Source organism: Pristiophorus japonicus, chromosome 1 (assembly GCF_044704955.1).
Source record: "Pristiophorus japonicus isolate sPriJap1 chromosome 1, sPriJap1.hap1, whole genome shotgun sequence".
NCBI lineage: Eukaryota > Metazoa > Chordata > Chondrichthyes > Pristiophoridae > Pristiophorus > Pristiophorus japonicus.
The window spans coordinates 417,825,493-417,848,383 of NC_091977.1; the positions used below are offsets into that span (position 1 = coordinate 417,825,493).

At 44.9% G+C, this 22,891-nt stretch overlaps 1 protein-coding gene across 2 annotated transcripts in view; it reads right to left on the minus strand.

Annotated features, from left to right (window-relative positions):
• rgs20 (regulator of G protein signaling 20) overlaps window positions 1-22,891 on the minus strand; it is a 483,710-nt gene that overhangs the window by 118,179 nt on the left and 342,640 nt on the right. Inside the window, exon 3 of one of the 2 annotated variants that reach the window (XM_070892300.1) lies at window positions 13,283-13,369. In XM_070892300.1, coding sequence (XP_070748401.1) covers window positions 13,283-13,369 — 87 coding nt within the window. The remainder of the gene's footprint in view (window positions 1-13,282; window positions 13,370-22,891) is intronic. The other variant, XM_070892309.1, reaches the window with a different exon arrangement.

Here is a 22,891-nt window from a genome sequence, read left to right on the forward strand (position 1 = left end):
CTCAGAAGTGGATGATTGGGAGGCCTTCGTGGAGAAACTCGACCAATACTTCGTGGCCAACGAGCTGGAAGGGGACGAGAATGCAACCAAACGAAAGGCGATCCGCCTAACTGTCTGTGGGGCAACAACCTATGGCCTCATGAAGAATCTCCTGACCCCCGCAAAACCGACAGAGAAATCCTACGAAGAATTGTGTACGCTGGTCCAGGAGCACCTAATCCTAAGGAAAGCATTTTGATGGCGAGGTATCAGTTCGACACGTGTCAACGATGGAGGGCCAGGAAGTTGCGAGCTATGTCGCCGAACTAAGGCGCCTTGCAGGACATTGTGAGTTTGAGGGTTTCCTAGAACAAATGCTCAGAGACTTTTTTGTACTGGGCATTGGACATGAGACAATCCTTCGCAAACTGTTGACTGTAGAAACTCCGAATCTAAGTAAAGCCATAACGATAGCCCAGGCATTTATGTCCACCAGCGACAACACCATGCAGATTTCGCAGAGTAAAGAAGCTTCGGCCAGTACTGTGCATAAAGTAACGTCGGTCTCGAGCAGAAATTTACATGGCAGAACATACACGCCGGCTGCTGTAGCCCGACCTCAATTGACCCAGAGTCCGCCATCAATCGTTAATGCGAGGCAGTTAACACCTTGTTGGTGCTGCGGAGGTGATCATCGGCCCATCAGTGCCACTTCAAGCACTATGCGTACAATGGTTACAGAACAATGGGACCCTCCAACGAATGTGCAGGCGAGCTGCAAACCACCACGTTGTAGAAGAAGATCGATCCACTGTGGATCAGGCAGAATTGGAGACTCATACAGAGGAGGCAGAAGTGTACGGGGTACACACATTCACCACAAAATGTCCACCAATAATGTTGAAAGTTGAACTGAACGGTATTCCAGTATCTATGGAACTGGACACAGAAGCAAGTCAGTCCATAATGAGTAAAAAGGCTTTCGACAGGCTGTGGGGCAAAAAGGCACACAGGCTCAAGCTCAGCCCCATTCACACCAAACTAAGGACTTACACCAAGGAACTAATCCCTGTAATTGGCAGTGCTGAAGTCAGTCTCCTATGACGGAGCAGTACACGAACTCACACTGTGGATTGTGCCAGGGGATGGCCCCACGTTGTTTGGCAGAAACTGGCTGGGAAAAATCCGTTGGAAGTGGGATGACATCCGAGCGCTTTCGTCCGTCGATGACGCCTCATGTACGCAGCTTCTGAGCAAGTTCCCATCGTTGTTCGAGCCAGGCATTGGAAGCTTCCAGGGGGCGAAGGTGCAGATCCATTTGGTTCCTGGTATGCGACCTATCCACCACAAGCCTTGGCCAGTACCGTACATGATGCATGAAAAAGTGGAAATTGAGCTGGACAGGCTGCAACGTGAAGGCATCATCGCGCTGGTGGAATTCAACAACTGGGCCAGTCCGATTATCCCGGTACTCAAGGAGGACGGTACGGTTAGAATTTGCGGGGACTATAAAGTAACGATTAACCGTTTTTCGCTGCAGGACCAGTACTAGCTACCCAAGGCAGACGACCTATTTGCGACCCTGGCTGGGGAGAAGACATTCACCAAGCTGGACCTGACCTCGGCCTACATGACGCAGGAGCTGGAGGAGTCTTCGAAAGGCCTCACCTGCATCAACACGCACAAAGGTCTGTTTATTTACAACTGGTGCCCGTTCGGGATTCAGTCGGCCGCGGCAATCTTCCAGCGGAATATGGAGAGCCTGCTAAAGTCGATTCCTTGCACAGTGGTTTTCCAGGATGACATATTGGTTACAGGTCGGGACATCATGGAGCACTTGAAGAATCTGGAGGAGGTTCGTAGTCGGTTGGATCGTGTGGAACTCAGGTTGAAACACTCAAAGTGTGTTTTCCTGGCACAGGACGTCGAGTTCTTGGGAAGAAGAATCGCAGCGGACGGCATCAGACCCACCGATGCCAAGACAGAGGCCATCAAGAACGCGCCGCGACCACAGAACGTGATGGAACTGCAGTCATTCCTTGAACTCCTTAACTACTTCGGTAATTTCCTACCTGGGTTCAGCACCCTGCTTGAACCTCTACATGCGCTACTGTGCAAGGGAGACGACTGGGTATGGGGTAATTCACAAGAGGCTGCCTTTAAGAAAGCCAGAAATCTGTTGTGTTCAAACAAACTGCTTGTCCTGTGCAACCCTTGTAAACGTTTAGTGCTAGCTTGCGATGCGTCGTCATACGGGGTCGGGTGTGTGTTACAACAGGCTAATGAATCGGGGATTTCGCAACCAGTCGCTTATGCATCCAGGAGTTTGTCCAAGGCCGAAAGGGCCAATAGCATGATTAAAAAAGAGGCTCTGGCCTGCGTCTACGGGGTGAAAAAAATGCACCTATTTGGCCTCAAGTTTTTTCGGCGCACTGACCTGAAGCGCCACTTTGCACGCTGGAAAGGGCGCCAAAAAAAAGGGGCCTCATCCTGGCCACTCTTCGGAGTCCCCGGAGTCCCGACGTGTCATAGAGGCTGAAGGGGGGGGCGGAGCAACAGGCCAGCGCATAAAGCACTGCCGGCACCTGCGCGCATGCTCAGTGAGAGCTGCACGCATGCTCCTGCCCTCCCAGGGCGTCCTGTGGGCTGTGAGCAGGACCCGATGCTCACAGCCCGTATCCCAGGCCAAAGGGATGCCTGGTCTCGGCGCACCGTATACTTGGCCGAGTGGACTCCCACACCGGCCGGCCGGCCAGCCCGCTGAGTTCCCAGACAGGTAAGGACTTTGCTTTTATGTTTTATTTACTGGCTGTGCTTGAAACTTTTGATTGGTGGGGGGAGGAGGAGAGTTTTTGGGGGGGGGTGCGGAGGTGGGAGGAGAGTTTTGGAGGGGGGCGGAGGTGGGAGGAGAGTTTTTGGGGGGGGGAAGGAGAGTTTTTTTTGGGGGGAGGGGAGTTTTGGGGGGGAGGAGAGTTTTTTGGGGGGGTGGAGGAGGAGAGTTTTGGGTGGGGGGAGGAGAGTTTTGGGGGGGGAGGAGGAGAGTTTTGCGGGGGGGAGGAGGAGAGTTTTGGTGCCTTTCCCGGGCAGACTTTAAAGCTAATGTAGGATTTACTTATTTTTTTATTGTATTTTAAGGGTTTGAGCTTTTCCTTAATGTTTGGTGCTTGGTTGTTGAGGTGCTCTCCAGTTCCCTTCTCTTCCCTATCCCTGCTCTAATGTCTGCCGAATGTGCGCTGCTTTTTCTTAACTGCCCGCAAGGCTTTTCAGAGCGGGCCACATACGCTGCCCTGAGTGGATTTGGAGTACATTTTTGCTGGCCATAGTGGCATCATTGGCCAAAACTGGCGAAAGTGTTTGGGAACGCCCCCTTTTGGAAAAAAAAAACTGACCTAAAAAAATCGGACCTAACTGACTTCCTCTGGAGCAAATTTCTTGGGGAAAATGACATTTTCTAATTTACGTCAGAAAAAACAACTTACTCCAAACAAATTGATGCAAGTCATGGTCAATGTTGAGCCTAAAGTCCCATCTTCACACTGAGGACACACTCTATCATGTTGTATGGAACTACCACCATGCTAAATGGGATAGATTCAGAGCAGAAATAGCAGCTCAAAACCAGGCATTCATGAGGCGCTGTTGGCCATCTGCAGCAGCAGAATTGTAATCCACCACACTCTGTAACCTCATGGCTCGGCATATCCCTCACTCTACCATTACTATCAAACTAGGGGACCAATCCTGCTTCATGGAGGAGTGCAGAAGAGCATGCCATGGGCAGCACTAGGCATACCTAAAAATGAGGTGCCAACTTGGTGAAGCTACAACACAGGATCACATGCATGCTAAGCATGCCATGTACAGAGCAAAGTGATCCCAAAACCAATGGATCAGATCAAAGTTCTGCAGTCCTGCCACATCCAGTCATGAATGGTGGTGAATCATTAAACAACTAACGGGAGGAGGAGGCACCAGGAACATCCCCATCCTCAATGATGGCCGTGTCCAGCATGTAAATACAAAAGATAAGGCAGAAACATTTGAATCATCTTCGGCCAGAAATGCCGAGAGGATGATCCTTCTCGGCCTCCTCCTGAGGTCCCCACCATCACAGATGCCAGTCTTCAGCAAATTGGATTCACTCTACGTGATATCAAGGAATGGATGAGTGCACTGGATACTGCTGTAGTGCTGAAGATTTGTGCTCCAGAACTAGCCACACCTCCAATCAAACTGTTCCACTACAACTACAACACCGGCATCTAACTGACAAAGTGCAAAATTGCCCAGGTATGTCCTGTTCACAAAAAACAGGACAAATTCAAACTGGCCAATTACCATCCCATCAGCAAAGTGCTGGAAGGTGTCGTTGACAGTGCTATCAAGCAATACTTACTCACCAATAACCTGCTCACCGATGCCCAGTTTGAGTTAGATAGAAACATAGAAAATAGGTGCAGGAGTAGGCCATTCAGCCCTTCGAGCTTGCACCGCCATTCAATCAGTTCATGGCTGAACATGCAACTTCAGTACCCCATTCCTGCTTTCTCACCATACCCCTTGATCCCCCTAGTAGTAAGGACTACATCTAACTCCTTTTTGAATATATTTAATGAATTTGCCTCAACAACTTTCTGTTGTAGAGAATTCCACAGGTTCACCACTCTCTGGGTGAAGAAGTTTCTCCTCATCTCGGTCCTAAATGGCTTACCCCTTATCCTTAGACTGTGACCCCTGGTTCTGGACTTCCTCAACATTGGGAACATTCTTCCTGCATCGAAGCTGTCTAAACCCGTCAGAATTTTAAACTTTTCTATGAGATCCCCTCTCATTCTTCTGAACTCCAGTGAATACAAGCCCAGTTGATCCAGTCTTTCTTGATATGTCAGTCCCGCCATCCCGGGAATCAGTCTGGTGAATCTTCGCTGCACTCCCTCAATAGCAAGAATGTCCTTCCTCAAGTTAGGAAAAACAAAACTGTACACAATACTCCAGGTGTGGCCTCACCAAGGCCCTGTACAACTGTAGTAACACCTCCCTGCCCCTGTACTCAAATCCCCTCGCTATTAAGGCAAACATGCCATTTGCTTTCTTAACCGCCTGCTGTACCTGCATGCCAACCTTCAATGACTAATGTACTATGACACCCAGGTCTCATTGCACCTCCCCTTTTCCTAATCTGTCACCATTCAGATAATAGTCTGTCTCTCTGTTTTTACCATCAAAGTGGATAACCTCACATTTATCCACATTATACTTCATCTGTCATGCATTTGCCCATCCACCTAACCTATCCAAGTCACTCTGCAGCCTCATAGCATCCTCCTCGCAGCTCACACTGCCACCCAACTTAGTGTCATCCGCAAATTTGGAGATACTACATTTAATCTCCTCGTCTAAATCATTAATGTACAGTGTAAACAGCTTGGGCCCCAGCACAGAACCTTGCGGTACCCCACTAGTCACTGCCTGCCATTCTGAAAAGTACCCATTTACTCCTACTCTTTGCTTCCTGTCTGACAACCAGTTCTCAATCCACGTCAGCACACTACCCCCAATCCCATGTGCTTTAACTTTGCACATTAATCTCTTGTGTGGGACCTTGTCGAAAGCCTTCTGAAAGTCCAAATACACCACATCAACTGGTTCTTCCTTGTCCACTCTACTGGAAACATCCTCAAAAAATTCCAGAAGATTTGTCAAGCATGATTTCCCTTTCACAAATCCATGCTGACTTGGACCTATCATGTCAACTCTTTCCAAATGCGCTGCTATGACATCCTTAATAATTGATTCCATCATTTTACCCACTACCGATGTCAGGCTGACCGGACTATAATTCCCTGTTTTCTCTCTCCCTCCTTTTTTAAAACATGGGGTTACATTGGCTACCCTCCACTCCATAGGAACTGATCCAGAGTCTATGGAATGTTGGAAAATGACTGTCAATGCATTCGCTATTTCCAAGGCCACCTCCTTAAGTACTCTGGGATGCAGACCATCAGGCCCTGGGGATTTATCGGCCTTCAATCCCATCAATTTCTCCAACATAATTTCCCGACTAATAAGGATTTCCCTCAGTTCCTCCTTCTTACTAGACCCTCTGATCCCTTTTATATCCGGAAGGTTGTTTGTGTCCTCCTTAGTGAATACCGAACCAAAGTATTTCTTTGTTCCCAGTTATGACTTCCCCTGATTCTGACTGCAGGGGACCTATGTTTGTCTTTACTAACCTTTTTCTCTTTACATATCTATGGAAGTTTTTGCAGTCTGTTTTAATGTTCCCTGCAAGCTTCCTCTCGTACTCTATTTTCACTGCCCTAATCAAACCCTTTGTCCTCCTCTGCTGAGTTCAAAATTTCTCCCAGTCCCCGGGTTCACTGCTATTTCTGGCCAATTTGTATGCCACAGTTACACAGGATCTCTCGGCTCCAGACCTCATTACAGCCTTAATCCAAACATGGACACAAGAGCTGAATTCCAGAGGTGAGATGAGAGTGACTGTCCATTCATATCTAGCAAAAAGGAAGATGGTTGTGGTTGTTGGAGGCCAATCATCTCAGCCCCAGGACATCGCTGCAGGAGTTTCTCAGGGCAGTGTCCTGGGCCGAAACATCTTTAGCTGCTTCATCAATGATCTTTCCTTCATCATATGGTCAGAAGTGGGGATGTTCGCTGATAATTGCAGAGTGTTCAGTTCCATTCGCAATTCTTCTGATAATGAAGCAGACTGGGCCCACATGCAGGCAAGTAACATTCATGCCACACAGTGTGCCAGGCAGTGACTATCTCCAACAAGAGTCTTAGCACCGCTCCTTGACATTCAACCATTACCATGATTGAATCACCCACCATCAACATCATGTGGGTCACCACTGACCAGAAACTTAACTGGTCCAGCTACATAAATACTGTGGCTACAAGAGTGGCTCAGAGGCTGGATATTAAACAGTGACTGACTCACCTCCTAACTCCCCAAAGCCTTTCCACTACCTACAAAGGACAAGTCAGGAACGTGATGGAATACTCTCCACTTGCCTGGATGGGTGCAGCTCCAGCAACACTCAAGAATCTCAACACCATCCAGGATAAAGCAGTCCACTTGATTGGCATCCCATCCACTACCTTAAACATTCACTTCCTCCACCACCAGTGTAACATGACTGCAGCGTGTACCATCTACAAGATGCACTGCAGCAACTTGACAAGGCTTCTTCGGCAGCAGCTCCCAAACCCGCAATCTCTACTACCTAGAAGATGTAGGGCAGCAGGCACATGAGAACATGACTACCTCCAAATTCCCCTCCCAGTCACACACCATCCTGACTTGGAAATATATCGCCGTTCCTTCACCATCACTAGTTTAAAATACTGGAATTCCCTCCCTATCAGCATTGCGGAGTACCACACGGACTGCAGCAGTTCAAGAAGGCAGGTCACCACCACATTCTCAAAGGCAATTAGAAATAAGCAATAAATGTGAGCCTTGCTAGCACCATCTACATCCCAGGAATGAATAAAAAAAACCTCCTCTTAAATGTGTCAATGTTATCTGCGTCAACCACTTCACGCAGCAGTGAGTTCCACATTCTTACCGCTGTAGCTTCAAAACTAGACAAACTTCAGCTTGGATATTTTACGGAGGCACTATCCCCACAAGACGTGTGGAAAAGAGGAACTTTTGTTCGTCCAATCTGATGAGTGCTGATCCTGCTGTGATTTCTGGGCCTATGCTTATCTGAATGATGTGGGTGAGTTCTTGGTATCGAAAATGCCTCAGACTGAGAGCTCACCTGTTGGAGGTGGGAAATAATGTACTGCTCCAGGCTTTTAGCACTTACAACTGTTTAAATGTGCTAGCATTAGCAGGGGAAATTTTGCTAATGACCACAACAATGTGTTTCATACAATATCTGAAACATTTGGTGCAGGACACAAAGCCCCTCAATTTGCCGATGGAGATGTACAAGTACTCCCATAGGAGGATGGGTACAAGATGAAGGCCCTCTGTGGAATGGAGAGACAAAGGGCAACACTGAGGGTAGTGAGAGGCCAGTGGAAGTTGGTGACCAACGCACAGTATAAACTCCAAAGCTCACATAATCCCTCCCAGTGCAGAAAATTTAATAACCTAATCAGGTCAGGCAATGTAAGAGGAATCCACCACACCATTTAAGACTACATCCTACTATGTATGATTGTTGCTTCCAATGACCTCCCTTCATAATATGTTAAAGCACTTCAATTGCTTTGCCAGAAGGTAAGGAAAACATAAGAACATAAGAATTAGGAGCAGGAGTAGGCCATTCAGCCCCTCGAGCCTGCTCTGCCATTCGATAAGATCATGGATTATCTACCTCAACTCCACTTTCCTACACTGTCCAGATATCCCTTGATTCCCTTAATATCCAAAAATCTATCGATCTCTATCTTGAATATACTCAAAGACTGAGCATCCACAGCCCTCTGGAGTAGAGAATTCAAAAGATTCACCACCCTTTGAGTGAAGAAAGTTTTCCTCATCTCAGTCCTAAATGGCCTACCCCTTATTCTGAGACTGTTTCCTCTGGCTCTAGACTCCCCAACCAGAAGAAACATCCTCCCTGCATCTACCATGTCAAGCCCTGTAAGAATTTTGTATTTTTCAGTATCACCTCTCATTCTTCTAAACTCTCGAGAATATAGGCCTCGTCTACTCAATCTCTCCTCATAGGACAATCCCCCCATCCCAGGAATCAGTCTGGTGAACCTTTGTTGCACTCCCTCTATGGCAAGTATATCCTTCCTTGGGTAAGGAGACCAAAACAGTACACAATACTCCAGGTACAGTCTCACCAGGGCCCTATATAATTGCAATTAGATTTCTTTACTCTTATACTCAAATCCTCTTGCAATAAAGGCCAACAAACCATTTGCTTTCTTAATTGCTTGCTGTACCTGCATGTTAACGTTCAGTGATTCATGTACAAGGACACCCAGGTCCCTCTGAACAACAACATTTCCCAATCTCTCATCATATAAAACACTCTGCTTTTCTATTTTTCCTACCAAAATGGATAACTTCACATTTCTCCACTTTATATTCCATTTGCCATGTTCCTGCCCATTCACTGAGCCTGTCTATATATCCTTGAAGCCTCTTTGCATCCTCCTCACTAATAACATTCCTACCTGGCTTTGTATCATCAGCAAACTTGGATATATTACATTTGGTCCCTTGATCCAAATCATTGATATAGATTGTGAATAGCTGGAACCCAAGTCCCTGGGCGATAACCTCATTGCACCCCATTAGCGCCACCACCTCGGAGGCGCTAATTGGGTTATAAAAAAGGGCAATTGCACCTCCAAAGTATATTAGCCTATAAGTTATTGTACTGAACTAGCAACCCAGAGGTTGTGAATTCTAAATCCCACCATGGCACATTGTGAAATTGAATTTAATAAAACGACCATTAAAGCTGCTGGATTGTTGTAAAAGCCCAACTGGTTCACTAATGTCCTTCAGAAAATGGGATCTACTACCTCTACCTGTATGGCCTACACATATAATTCAGTCCCACACTATGTAACATAAAACAGGCAGTAGTAGATTGGCCATCCAGTGTACACTCTGCCTAATTTTCCTTTCCATTAACCTCTGCTCCCTCCTGTTACGTGGCCTGCCAAAGTTGATTTTTAACTATTTAATGTCTTTAGAGCATCTAAGGATGAGCAGTAAATACTGCTTTGCCAGTGGTGCCAAAGTGCAAACTTAAAAAAGGAGCATATGAGGGAGGAGCTGACATTGGATCTTGTTTTGTGTAACAAACCAACAATGATTGGACAAGTTAACGTTAGGGAACATCTTGGAAATCATGAACATAATTCAGTTTAACATGAGATTCACCATGGATAAGGAGAATAAAATAAAGTCGAAAATTTAAGAAGGCTGATTTTCAAGAAATGAGAAAGCAGTTAACAGAGTTGGACTAGAATGAGTCCCAACTCAGGAGATGGGTCAGGGACATGGCAGGGTTGGGGCTGTGAGCAGAAGTCCTGCCCCAAGCCTCCTCCTGTGGGAGGAAGGAAATCCAGCCCCAAATATACTTTTAAATACACAATGCAGGGATTACAAAGTCAATTTATATTACTGGGTAAGAATTAGAGGAAATCTCAAATATAGATCTTCATATTTAGTGGCATGTAGACATGAGTATAATGATAAGGTGAGGAGTGCTATAAACCTGTTACCTTTATTCATAATTCTTCAAAAGAAGTGTGACTATACCGTATTTCCCACACTCCGGATTTGAAAAATAGGGCCAAATCTACAATCCTGTGCTTCAAGTGGGGACCTGTGCTCACATGGAGTGCACTGCTGGAAATCTTGTGAAGGTGGCCTATAATTGTTTTACCATTAATTTTAATGGTTGGGAAATCATGGACGGCAACCTCACGATTCCCTCCGTGGAGGCATTGCACCCTACTAGCAACTCTGAACCAGGTCTAATATTCTATGTGATCTTGTGTTTCTGAAGCTAGTTGGATCAATGATTTCTTTCTTCTCTTTATAAAATGTTTTGTATTTACTGTGTCAAAATATAATTAAAAAAAAGATCTTTTTGTGTAATTAGTTGGTAAGATGTTATGTTACTGTCATAGTTGAAATTGGGCCTGGATGGTCTCATCACTGAAATGCCTCCTTTGCCTAAGACAGGTAGTGCAGACGAAAAATATCTTAAAGAAAGAGGACTTACCCAGATAATTAATTGCTTTGGTATATCCAGGACACTTTTATTTCCAAAAAACACAATTATTCACTTTTGGGTGTAATAGTTATTTGCTTCTTCAGTTGCAATAGTCCCAACTTTTCTCTTTCCCTTAAATCCTTCCTTAGGATAACAAAACATTCTGAATTAAGTGACAACTGACTTGCATGATATGAAATGGAACTCTGTGCTCAATGTAGGCTAATTAAAATTGAATAAAAATGATATATTTGTTTTTAATACACTGTGGTAAACAATAGAATATTGATATAAACTACCCAAAGAAGTGACCCTTCTAACCCACTTAACTTTTATCACTTGTGACATACTCTCTTTTTTTGAGTCTTATACTTCTAACTTCCTACTTTGCAAATCTATACTGAAATGCTATCCCATTAACAATCTTTGATTTAAGGCAATTATGCATCACTCTGACAGAAATTACATATTTTCTGAAGAAAAGAAAAGTGACTATATTGAAACTGGGATATTGAAAGTTACTATTACACATTATTGAAGAAACACACTTGCCTCTTTTCTGCTTGATAGAGTGAAAGCACTGAAATTGTTTTGTAATTTATTAACATGTAATTAGCAATACCCAATTTCTTCCCACAAAATACTTTCGGGAATAGCATGTGAAGGAAAAATAAAATTACCTCGACCTCTATATTTATCATTCTATACTATAGCCTTCTTTTAAATTGACTTTTCCACAAGCTTCTTTATCAGCCTTAGTTAAGGAAGCAGTTAACTAACTTGGTTAAAGTAAAACTAATGAAACTGGACCATTAGGTGCGGAATCCTATTTAGCTTGAAGATATTTGCAACACAGAATGTAAAAGTATAATTGAATCATTTCCGTTACTTCTTTTGGATCTAGATCAACAGCATACAAAGAATGTAGATTACTATACCTCACTAAAATTTTTAAAAATTTCAATATCCTGAATACAGTAACCCATTTATCTAATGCCTTATTTGTATTGGTTGTTCAGTGATGTCCTGGAAACAGCAGTTTTCCGCAGAACATCAATAAAATAAACTTGTGTATCTGAATACAAGTTTTATTGAGGAAGTTGGTAAAAAGTAAATAGATTTTATCAGAGTAAATAAGTTAGTCCACAGTAAATAAATCAGTACTTTTGACTGAGCTAAAATTTTCTACCAACAGATGTTTACATGAAATTTTGACAAAGTAAGATTTTATTAATAACTTAAGATAAGATTTTATATCGTGCATTACTGGGAAATATCACCCATTAAAATTAGCCATTTTTCAAACCAAATTAAACAATTGTGGTCTGATTTTAACTTTCAATGATGGTGGAAAATGAGTGGTAGTGCATCTGGTGCTCGTTATGCACCCCAGCCAACTTTCCACAGTGGAAAGGAAAACAAGGCAAAGTATATAATGGGGGCTGTTTGCTACCCTCATGATCCACTAATGCCTATTTTTCACCACTGCCAGAAATTAAAATCAATCCTTTAATTTTTACCCCACTATTGAAATACATACATGCAAAATATAACATAAAATGCTCAGGATTTTACGTGGCTTTTCAGTTGATCATTCATTATACCACCAATTGCTTTTCAGCTACATTTGGGAGCTATTTAACTTTCAGCGGGCATGGAAAATGAATGGGCTGTGGATCGGCTTCCCATTACACACCCCTTCCCTACTTTCCTTTCCATTGTAGTCAATGCGATCAATTTTCAGTTTTGGCGTTAGCAAAAAACAGATGGTAAAGGAAAATTGGGAGGGGCATATCGGGGTTAGCCCGTTTTCTGCCACCACCAAAACTTAAAATCTACCCATAACGCTGTTCTGACTATTGACTCTCTGCATCACCCAATTTAAGACATATCCATTATAATCTCACCTCTGAACCCAATAGCTTGACTGCTGCCAATTGCAGCTTGTTGGGAGCAGTTAACAAAATAATAAATTGCATGGTCAGTGGTATGCCGCTGGTATTAAAACAAATGAAAAGTAAAAGTAAATTAAGGAAGGCATGTCCATTCCTCTGTGTGGTTGTCTGTTTGACAAAGGAATGGCAGTAAAACATTCAAGGAACTTTGGTGCTGCTAAGGAGGATTGTGCGATAACAGAGAAGCACTCTAGACATACAAAGGCTGAAAATCAAGTTCTGATGAAAATCTTATCCAAAACAGCAACCTATTTATCTCTTCAGATGCTGTATATTTCTAGCATTGTCTGTTCTCATTACAGAAATATTGGGGTAGATTTTTTACTTTTCTTGACATCATTGGAAAGAAATATCAGGCGGGGTAAATAACAGGCGGGCAATCTGCTACCACCCGTTTTTTGCCAGCACCAAAAGTTAAACTCTACCTACTGTGTTTAGTTGGAGCTCTAGCTTCAGAGAAATACTATAGATTTTCTTTAACATAGTCACAATCATAAATACTTGTTGTCTGGTGTAAAAATACACCTGTTTTCACTTCATACTGTTTCAATAGTATTGAGCACAGGAGAAAAGACAATCATTTCAGTGCAAGTAGAAATTGGTTAAAGAATATTGTACCTTTCTTCACAGTTTGGCAGGCTTTCTCCTCGAGCTTCCTGAGACATTCTTCTTGCTCGTTCATCATCTTCATTCCTAACAGTAAGACTGCAAGGTAGTAAATAAAATCATTTTATCTAGGTACAGGAGCAGATGGCAATGGTGTGTTACTCACAAAAGAAATTCAGGCTGATCAACAATAATCTTCTTGATTACTGAAAATTAGGGTAGGGATGAATCTCAGAAGCATTTTCTCCAGGCTCGTGCAGCAGTTTGCAAAATTAATAATAGTCATTGGCAATATTATCAGGCTTGATGTTAGCACAAAAAAAGTTGAAAATTGTAATCATAAGAACATAAGAACATAAAAAATAGGAGCAGGAGTAGGCCATACGGCCCCTCGGGCCTGCTCCGCCATTCAATAAGATCATGGCTGATCTGATCATGGACTCAGCTCCACTTCCCCGCCTGCTCCGCATAACCCCTTATCCCCTTATCGTTTAAGAAACTGTCTATTTCTGTCTTAAATTTATTCAATGTCCCAGCTTCCACAGCTCTCTGAGGCAGCAAATTCCACAGATTTACAACCCTCTGAGAGAAGAAATTTCTCCTCATCTCATTTAAATGGGCGGCCCCTTATTCTAAGATCATGCCCTCTAGTTCTAGTCTCCTCCATCAGTGGAAACATCCTCTCTGCATCCACCTTGTCAAGCCCCCTCATAATCTTATACATTTCGAAAAGATCACCTCTCATTCTTCTGAATTCCAATGAGTAGAGGCTCAACTTACTCAACCTTTCCTCATAAGTCAACCCCCTCATCTCCGGAATCAACCTTGTGAACCTTCTCTGAACTGCCTCCAAAGCAAGTATATCCTTCTGTAAATATGGAAACCAAAACTACACGCAGTATTCCAGGTGTGGCCTCACCAATACCCTGTATAGCTGTAGCAAGACTTCATTGCTTTTATATTCCATCCCCTTTGCAATAAAGACCAAGATTCCATTTGCCTTCCTGATCACTTGCTGTACCTGCATACTATCCTTTTGTGTTTCATGCACAAGTACCCCCAGGTCCCGCTTTACTGCAGCACTTTGCAATCTTTCTCCATTTAAATAATAACTTGCTCTTTGATTTTTTTCTGCCAAAGTGCATGACCTCACACTTTCCAATGTTATACTCCATCTGCCAAATTTTTGCCCATTCACTTATCCTGTCTATGTCCCTTTGTAGATTTTTTGTGTCCTCCTCACACATTGCTTTTCCTCCCATCTTTGTATCATCAGCAAAATTGGCCACATTACACTCAGTCCCTTCTTCCAAATCGTTAATATAGATTGTAAATAGTTGGGGTCCCAGCACTGATCCCTGCGGCACCTCACTAGTTACTGATTGCCAACCAGAGAACGAACCATTTATCCTGACTCTCTGTTTTCTATTAGTTAGCCAATCCTCTATCCATGCTAATATATTACCCCCAACCTCGTGAACTTTTATCTTGTGCAGTAACCTTTTATGTGGCACTTTGTCAAATGCCTTCTGGAAGTCCAAATATACCACATCCACTTGTTCTCCTTTATCCACCCTCTTCGTTACATCCTCAAAGAATTCCAGCAAATTTATCAAACATGACTTCCCCTTCATGCTGACTCTGCGTGACCGAATTTTGCTTTTTCAAATGTCTTTAATAATGGACTCAACATTTTCCCAACCACAGATGTTAGGCTAATTGATCTACAGTTTCCTGCTTTTTGTCTGCCACCTTTTTAAAATAGGGGCGTTACATTTGCACTTATCATTTATACCTGTTGTGATATTAGCAAGTTAGCCAATCAGCTGTATCTATTTGCAACATCACATTTCTGAATGGTCCCCTTGGAGGACAAGGCCAGATTTCTGATTGGTTCCCTTGAAGGACAGGACACACCCAACAGTTTGTCTGGAATGTGTAATTTGATCCTGCCTGCTGGAGGTAACTAAGATCTTTGCAATGTGTAATTTGATCCATTTATTGTGACAGCCAGGCACTCGAGCTCACAGTGCTAGCACTATTGCTTTCAGAGAAAAGACGGGGCTCACCCTTCCGGGTTAGGAGCATTCACAGTGTTCACACTGCCGAGTTCAAGGGGTGAGGCCATGGAGGGATTTTAACATAAGGATGAGAATTTTAAAATCAAGGTGTTGCATGCGCAAAATCTCCCATTCAGAAGCCGGTAAGCAGCCTGCAAGGGACCTCCAGACAGCTGCACAGGCACATAGCTTAGTGGGACCATTGCTGGTGGAACATGAGCCAATGTAGGTCAACGAGCACAGGGGTGATGGGTGAATGGTACTTGCTGCGTATTGGGATGCATCGAGCAGAGTTTTAGATGAGCTCAAGTTCATTGAGGGTGGAAGATGGGAGGCTGGCCAGGAGAACATTGGAATTATCAAGTCCGGCAAATAACACATAAATGTAACCTTTTGCATGTTGTAGGACCAACATAGAATATGCTCTAATTTTTGCTCATATTGCCCATCCCTAGTTACCCGTGAGAGGGTGGTAGTGAGCTGCCTTTTTAAACCATTGCGATCTGGTGGGGTGGAGGAGAGGGAGAATTTGGTGAGGGTGTAAAGTGGGTGGGGGTGGAAGAACGTGATCCAGGCCTAACAGAGGGCAGGAGAATGAGATTCATCTTCCCATCTGGATCACATCTAGCTCTCTTACTCCCTCCTTTAGACCTGGATCATGTTCTTCCCCACCGTCCCTGCCCACTGTTCTCACCAAGTTCCCGACCATCTCTCCCTGAGTTCCAGACCTCCCCTCTCCCTGAGCTCTTGATCTTCTCCCCCCTCTACGCCGCCTCCTCCCCCCCCCCACCCCCACCAAGTTCCTGGTCTTCTACCTGATCGAGTTCCTATCTTTTTCCCCACTCTCCGAGCTCCTCTCTATCCCTGTGGGTCCTCTTCCCCCTGCAAGCTCCTTGCTCCCTCTGCGGGTTCCTCTTCCCCCTGCGATCTCCTCTCTCCCCTTGCGGGTTTCTCTCTCTCCGAGCTCCTCTTACCCTCCATTTGATCCCCTCTCCCCACTTCGATCCCCTCTCCTCCCCCTTCGATCCCCTCTCCTCCCCCTTCGATCCCCTCTCCTCCCCCTTCGATCCCCTCTCCTCCCCCTTCGACCCCCTCTCCTCCCCCCTTCGATCCCCTCTCCTCCCCCCTTCGACCCCCTCTCCTCCCCCCTTCGACCCCCTCTCCTCCCCCCTTCGATCCCCTCTCCTCCCCCCTTCGACCCCCTCTCCTCCCCCTTCGACCCCCTCTCCTCCCCCCTTCGATCCCCTCTCCTCCCCCCTTCGACCCCCTCTCCTCCCCCCTTCGATCCCCTCTCCTCCCCCCTTCGATCCCCTCTCCTCCCCCCTTCGACCCCCTCTCCTCCCCCCTTCGATCCCCTCTCCTCCCCCCTTCGACCCCCTCTCCTCCCCCCTTCGACCCCCTCTCCTCCCCCCTTCGATCCCCTCTCCTCCCCCCTTCGATCCCCTCTCCTCCCCCCTTCGACCCCCTCTCCTCCCCCCTTCGATCCCCTCTCCTCCCCCCTTCGATCCCCTCTCCTCCCCCCTTCGACCCCCTCTCCTCCCCCCTTCGATCCCCTCTCCTCCCTGCTTCGATCCCCTCTCCCTCACCCCAGCCAATCCCCTGACCTACTCCACAAGGAGCCAAAGAAAGCGTAGCGATGCAGGCCACAGCCGTCACACTGGTTGGTACAGTGTGACCGGATCGAGTGCGTATGCACTGTACCAATTGGGGCCACATGCACAGAGGGACCAGAACCCTGTGTAAATAATCACAGTGCACTTTCTATCATTGTCTCTGTATCTGTTTACCTCTTTCTGTCTCCCTCTTTGTGTAAAGTTGTCCTTCCCTCTCTCTTCTGTCTGTCTCCCGCTCTATGAATTCCTGTCATTCTTCGTGTGTCTCCCTTTTGCTATATGTCTCTAGGATCAAAGAATTTAGCACCACAGAAATCTATTCAGTCCATAGTTTCTGTGACTGAGCTATCTACTCAGTCCCATTCCCCTGCTCTTTTAAATTTTCAAATTATTATCCACTTATCTTTATAAAATCGAGCATAGATTTTGTTTTCCCCAATGTTTCTGATAGGGCATTTCACATCCTAGCAATCCTCTGTGAATACAAATTCCCCTTATATCCTTTTGGTGATGATCTTAAATTCATGCCAGTGGGAGTTCGAGCAGTTTGAGCAGTCAGTCGAGGAGGCGGGAGCTCGGAGCAGCGCGAGTCCGGGACATCGGAGCGGCCTATAAAGGCCAGCGGGAGTTCGAGCAGTTCGAGTAGTCAGTCAAGGAGGCGGGAGCTCGGAGCTGCACGAGTCCAGGGACATTGGAGCGGTCTATAAAGGCCAGCGGGAGTGCGAGCAGTCAGTCGAAGAGGCGGTAGCTCGGAGCAGCGTGAGTCCGGGGACATCGGAGCGGCCTATAAAGGCCAGCTGGTGCAGCTGCAGCAGAGAGAGAAGGCAAAAAAGAAGTAGAAAGAAATCGAAAGGTGACGTCACATCCAAGGGGGTAAGTGATTAGCTGGTGATTGATAAGTAGTTTTTCTTTTTCTTTTCTACATCAGTAAGTAACATTTAGCATTGTTGTTGCCAAATTAAGTTTATCTAAGGGTTAACTCATCGCAGGAGAGCACGGACACGTGTTATGCTCCTCCTGTACTATGTGGAAAGTCAGGGACGCTTCCAGTGTCCCTGACGACTACGTGTGCGGGAAGTGTATCCGCCTTCAGAACCTGACTGACCGCATTGCAGCCCTGGAGCTGCGGGTGGATTCACTCTGGAGCATCCACGATGCTGAGAATGACATGAGTGGCACGTTTAGCGAGTTGGTCTTACCGCAGGTAAAGGTTAAACAGCCAGATAGGGGACGGGTGACCAATAGGAAGAGCAGTGCAAGGAAGGTCGTGCAGGGGTCCCCTGCGGTCATCCCCCTGCAAAACAGATACACCGCTTTGGGTACTGTTGAGGGGGATGACTCATCAGGGAAGGGCAGCAGCAACCAAGCTCATGGCACCGTGAGTGGCTCTGCTGCACAGGAGGGCAGGAAAAAGAGTGGGAGAGCTATAGTGATAGGGGATTCAATTGTAAGGGAAGTAGATAGGCGTTTCTGCGGCCGCAACCGAGACTCCAGGATGGTATGTTGCCTCAATGGTGCAAGGGTCAAAGATGTCTCGGAGCGGGTGCAGGACATTCTAAAAAGGAAGGGTGAACAGCCAGTTGTCGTGGTGCATATAGTACCAACAACATATGTAAAAAACGGGATGAGGTCCGACAAGACGAATTTAGGGAGCTAGGAGTTAAATTCAAAAGTAGGACCTCAAAAGTAGTAATCTCAGGATTGCTACCAGTGCCACATGCTAGTCAGAGTAGGAATTGCAGGATAGTTCAGATGAATACGTGGCTTGAGCAGTGGTGCAGAAGGAAGGGATTCAAATTCCTGGGGCATTGGAACCGGTTCTGGGGGAGGTGGGACCAGTACAAACCGGATGGTCTGCACCTGGGCAGGACCGGAAGCAATGTCCTAGGGGGAGTGTTTGCTAGTGCTGTTGGAGAGGAGTTAAACTAATATGGCAGGGGGATGGGAACCTATGCAGGGAGACAGAGGGAAATAAAATGGAGTCAGAAGCAAAAGATAGAAAGGAGAATAGTAAAAGTGGAGGACAGAGAAACCCAAGGCAAAAAACAAAAAGGGCCACATTACAGCAAAATTCTAAAGGGGCAAAGTGTGTTAAGACAAGCCTGAAGGCTCTGTGCCTCAATGCGAGGAGTATTCGGAACAAGGTGGATGAATTAACTGTGCAGATAGCAGTTAACGGATACGATGTGATTGACATCACGGAGACATGGCTCCAAGGTGACCAATGCTAGGAACTCAACATCCAAGGGTATTCAGCATTTAGGAAGGATAGATAGAAAGGAAAAGGAGGCGGGGTGGCATTGCTGGTTAAAGAGGAAATTAATGCAGTTGTAAGGAAGGACATTAGCTTGGATGATGTGAAATTGGTATGGGTGGAGCTACGGAATACCAAAGGGCAGAAAACGCTAGTGGGAGTTGTGTACAGGCCACCAAATAGTAGTAGTGAGGTTGGGGACAGCATCAAACAAGAAATAAAGGATGTGTGCAATAAAGGTACAGCAGTAATCATGGGCGACTTTAATCTACATTTTAATTGGGCTAACCTAACTGGTAGCAATATGGTGGAGGAGGATTTCCTGGAGTGTATTAGGGATGGTTTTCTCGACCAATATGTCGAGGAACCAACTAGGGAGCTGGCCATCCTCGACTGGGTGATGTGTAATGCGAAGGGACTAATTAGCAATCTTGTTGTGCGAGGCCCCTTGGGGAAGAGTGACCATAATATGGTAGAATTCTTTATTAAGATGGAGAGTGACAAAGTTAATTCAGAAACTAGGGTCCTGAACTTAAGGAAAGGTAACTTTGACGGTATGAAGCACGAATTGGCTAGATTAGACTGGCAAATGATGCTTAAAGGGTTGATGGTGAATAGACAATGGCAAACCTTTAAAGATCATATGGATGAACTTCAACAATCGTACATCCCTGTCTGGAATAAAAATAAAATGGGGAAGGTGGCTCAACCGTGGCTAACAAGGGAAATTAAGGACAGTGTTAAATCCAAGGAAGAGGCATATAAATTAGCCAGGAAAAGCAGCATTCCTGAGGACTGGGAGAAATTTAGAATTCAGCCAAGGAGGACAAAGGGTTTAATTAAGAGGGGAAAAATAGAGTACGAGAGGAAGCTTGCTGGGAACATAAAAACTGATGGCAAAAGCTTCTATAGATATGTGAAGAGAAAAAGATTAATGAAGACAAACGTAGATCCCTTTCGCAGTCAGATTCAGGTGAATTTATAATGGGGAACAAAGAAATAGCAGACCAATTGAACAAATACTTCGGTTCTGTCTTCACGAAGGAAGACACAAGTAACCTTCCGGATGTACTAGGGGACCGAGGGTTTAGTGAGAAGGAGGAACCAAAGGATATCCTTATTAGGCGGGAAATTGTGTTAGGGAAATTGATGGGATTGAAGGCCGATAAATCCCCAGGGCCTGATAGTCTACATCCCAGAGTACTTAAGGAAGTGGCCCTTGAAATAGTGGATGCATTGGTGATCATTTTCCAACAATCTATCGACTCTGGTCAGTTCCTATGGACTGGAGGGTTGCTAATGTAACACCACTTTTTAAAAAAGGAGGGAGGGAGAAAACGGGCAATTATAGACCGGTTAGCCTGACATCAGTAGTGGGAAAAATGTTGTAATCAATCATTAAGGATGAAATAACAGCACATTTGGAAAGCAGTGACAGGATCAGTCCAAGTCAGCATGGATTTATGAAAGGGAAATCATGCTTGACAAATCTTCTGGAATTTTTTGAGGATGTAACTAGCAGAGTGGACAAGGGAGAACCAGTGGATGTGGTGTATTTGGACTTTCAAAAGGCTTTTGACAAGGTCCCACACAAGAGATTGGTGTGCAAAATCAAAGCACATGGCATTGGGGGTAATGTACTGACGTGGATAGAGAACTGGTTGGCAGACAGGAAGCAGAGAGTTGGGATAAACTGGTCCTTTTCAGAATGGCAGGCAGTGACTAGTGGAGTGTTGCTCGGCTCAGTGCTGGGACCCCAGCTCTTTACAATATATATTAATGATTTAAATGATGGAATTGAGTGTAATATCTCCAAGTTTTCAGATGACACAAAATTGGGTGCTGGTGTGAGCTGTGAGGAGGACGCTAGGAGGCTGCAGGGTGACTTGGACAGGTTAGGTGAGTGGGCAAATATATGGCAGATGCAGTATAATGTGGATAAATGTGAGGTTATCCACTTTGGGGGCAAAAACATGAAGGCAGAATATTATCTGAATGGCGGCAGATTAGGAAAAGGGGAGGTGCAGCAAGACCTGGGTGTCATGGTTCATCAGTCATTGAAAGTTGGCATGCAGGTACAGCAGGCAGTAAAGAAGGCAAATGGTATATTGGCCTTCATAGCAAGGGGATTTGAAGTCTTACTGCAGTTGTACAGGGCCTTGGTGAGGCCTCACCTGGAATATTGTGTTCAGTTTTAGTCTCCTAATCTGAGGAAGGACATTCTTGCTATTGAGGGAGTGCAGCGAAGGTTCACCAGACTGATTCCAGGGATGGCTGGACTGACATATGAGGAGAGACTGGATCAACTGGGCCTTTATACACTGGAGTTTAGGAGGATGAGAGGGGATCTCATTGAAACGTATAAGATTCTGACTGGACTGGACAGGTTAGATGCGGGAAGAATGTTCCCGATGTTGGGAAAGTCCAGAACCAGGGGACACAGTCTTAGGATAAGGGGCAGGCCATTTAGGACTGAGATGAGGAGAAACTTCTTCACTCAGAGAGTTGTTAACCTGTGGAATTTCCTGCCGCAGAGAGTTGTTGTTGCCGGTTCATTGGATATATTCAAGAGGGAGTTGGATATGGCCCTTATGGCCAAGGGGATCAAGGGGTATGGAGGAAAACAGGAAAGGGGTACTGAGGAAAGGATCAGCCATGATCTTATTGAATGGCGGTGCAGGCTCGAAGGAGAATGGCATACTCCTGCACCTATTTTCTATGTTTCTATGTCCACTAGTTAGTGACTCACCAACTGGTGGAAATAATTATCCCTTATTTATCTGATGGGCAACTGCCACCAGAAGGTAAGTATTTCTAAAAACAAATACAAAAGAATTGTTCCTGTGAAGCCAGGAGGGATAATTGTCCAAAACTGGACATAATATTCTAACTACAGCCGTACCATTGATTAGTAAAAGTGGTAACCATGAAGTCACACAATTAGTATGGAGCAATGGCAATGCTGAAATAATAAATCTTTAAATTTTCATGGGAGATTGATGAGGTGCATAAGCAAGTGACTGGATGATTTGCCCGTGATTTTTTTTTACTATCGTGGGGCAGCAGTCTGACTCTTTTTAGTGCCTCGCTGATTGCCCAATTCAATCAATAACATGAAAAATAATTAACATGGTTAGGTGGGAATTTGATATTGGAAAAGGATTCACTTTTTGATTTCTTTTCATTTTTAACTTTCTGTGAACTTTTCATTGAGAACTTCAAAAAATCTTTATTGAAATTCCTGATTCTATTCAACAGCATTACAATTCTTCATTTTCTAAAAACAAACTGGACCACTCAAATGGTCCACAATGCATGTACATATTACATGTATACTTTTGTGTCAGTGTAACACAAGTTCACACTTGTTTCCTGGAGAGCTTGTTTAATTTATTTAATTTTGGTGAACTGACTACTTTCTGGTGCATCCTAAAATTCCACAAAATTTTAGCTTCTAAGTTAAATAATTTATTTTGTTATTTTCTCCATTCTTTAAATCTTTCAACCTCCAAACTAAATGCCAAGAAAGAGGACGGCCTACCTGCATTCAGGCCTTTGCCAATGTCATTGTCACTGGAGATTGAAAAGTGCATAAGCAAGTGATTCATATTGACTTGCCCTGTGACTATTTTTATCTACTTGCTTAGTGCTTCACTATTTACCCAGTTAAGCTAGTTACTTCATTGTGTAGGGA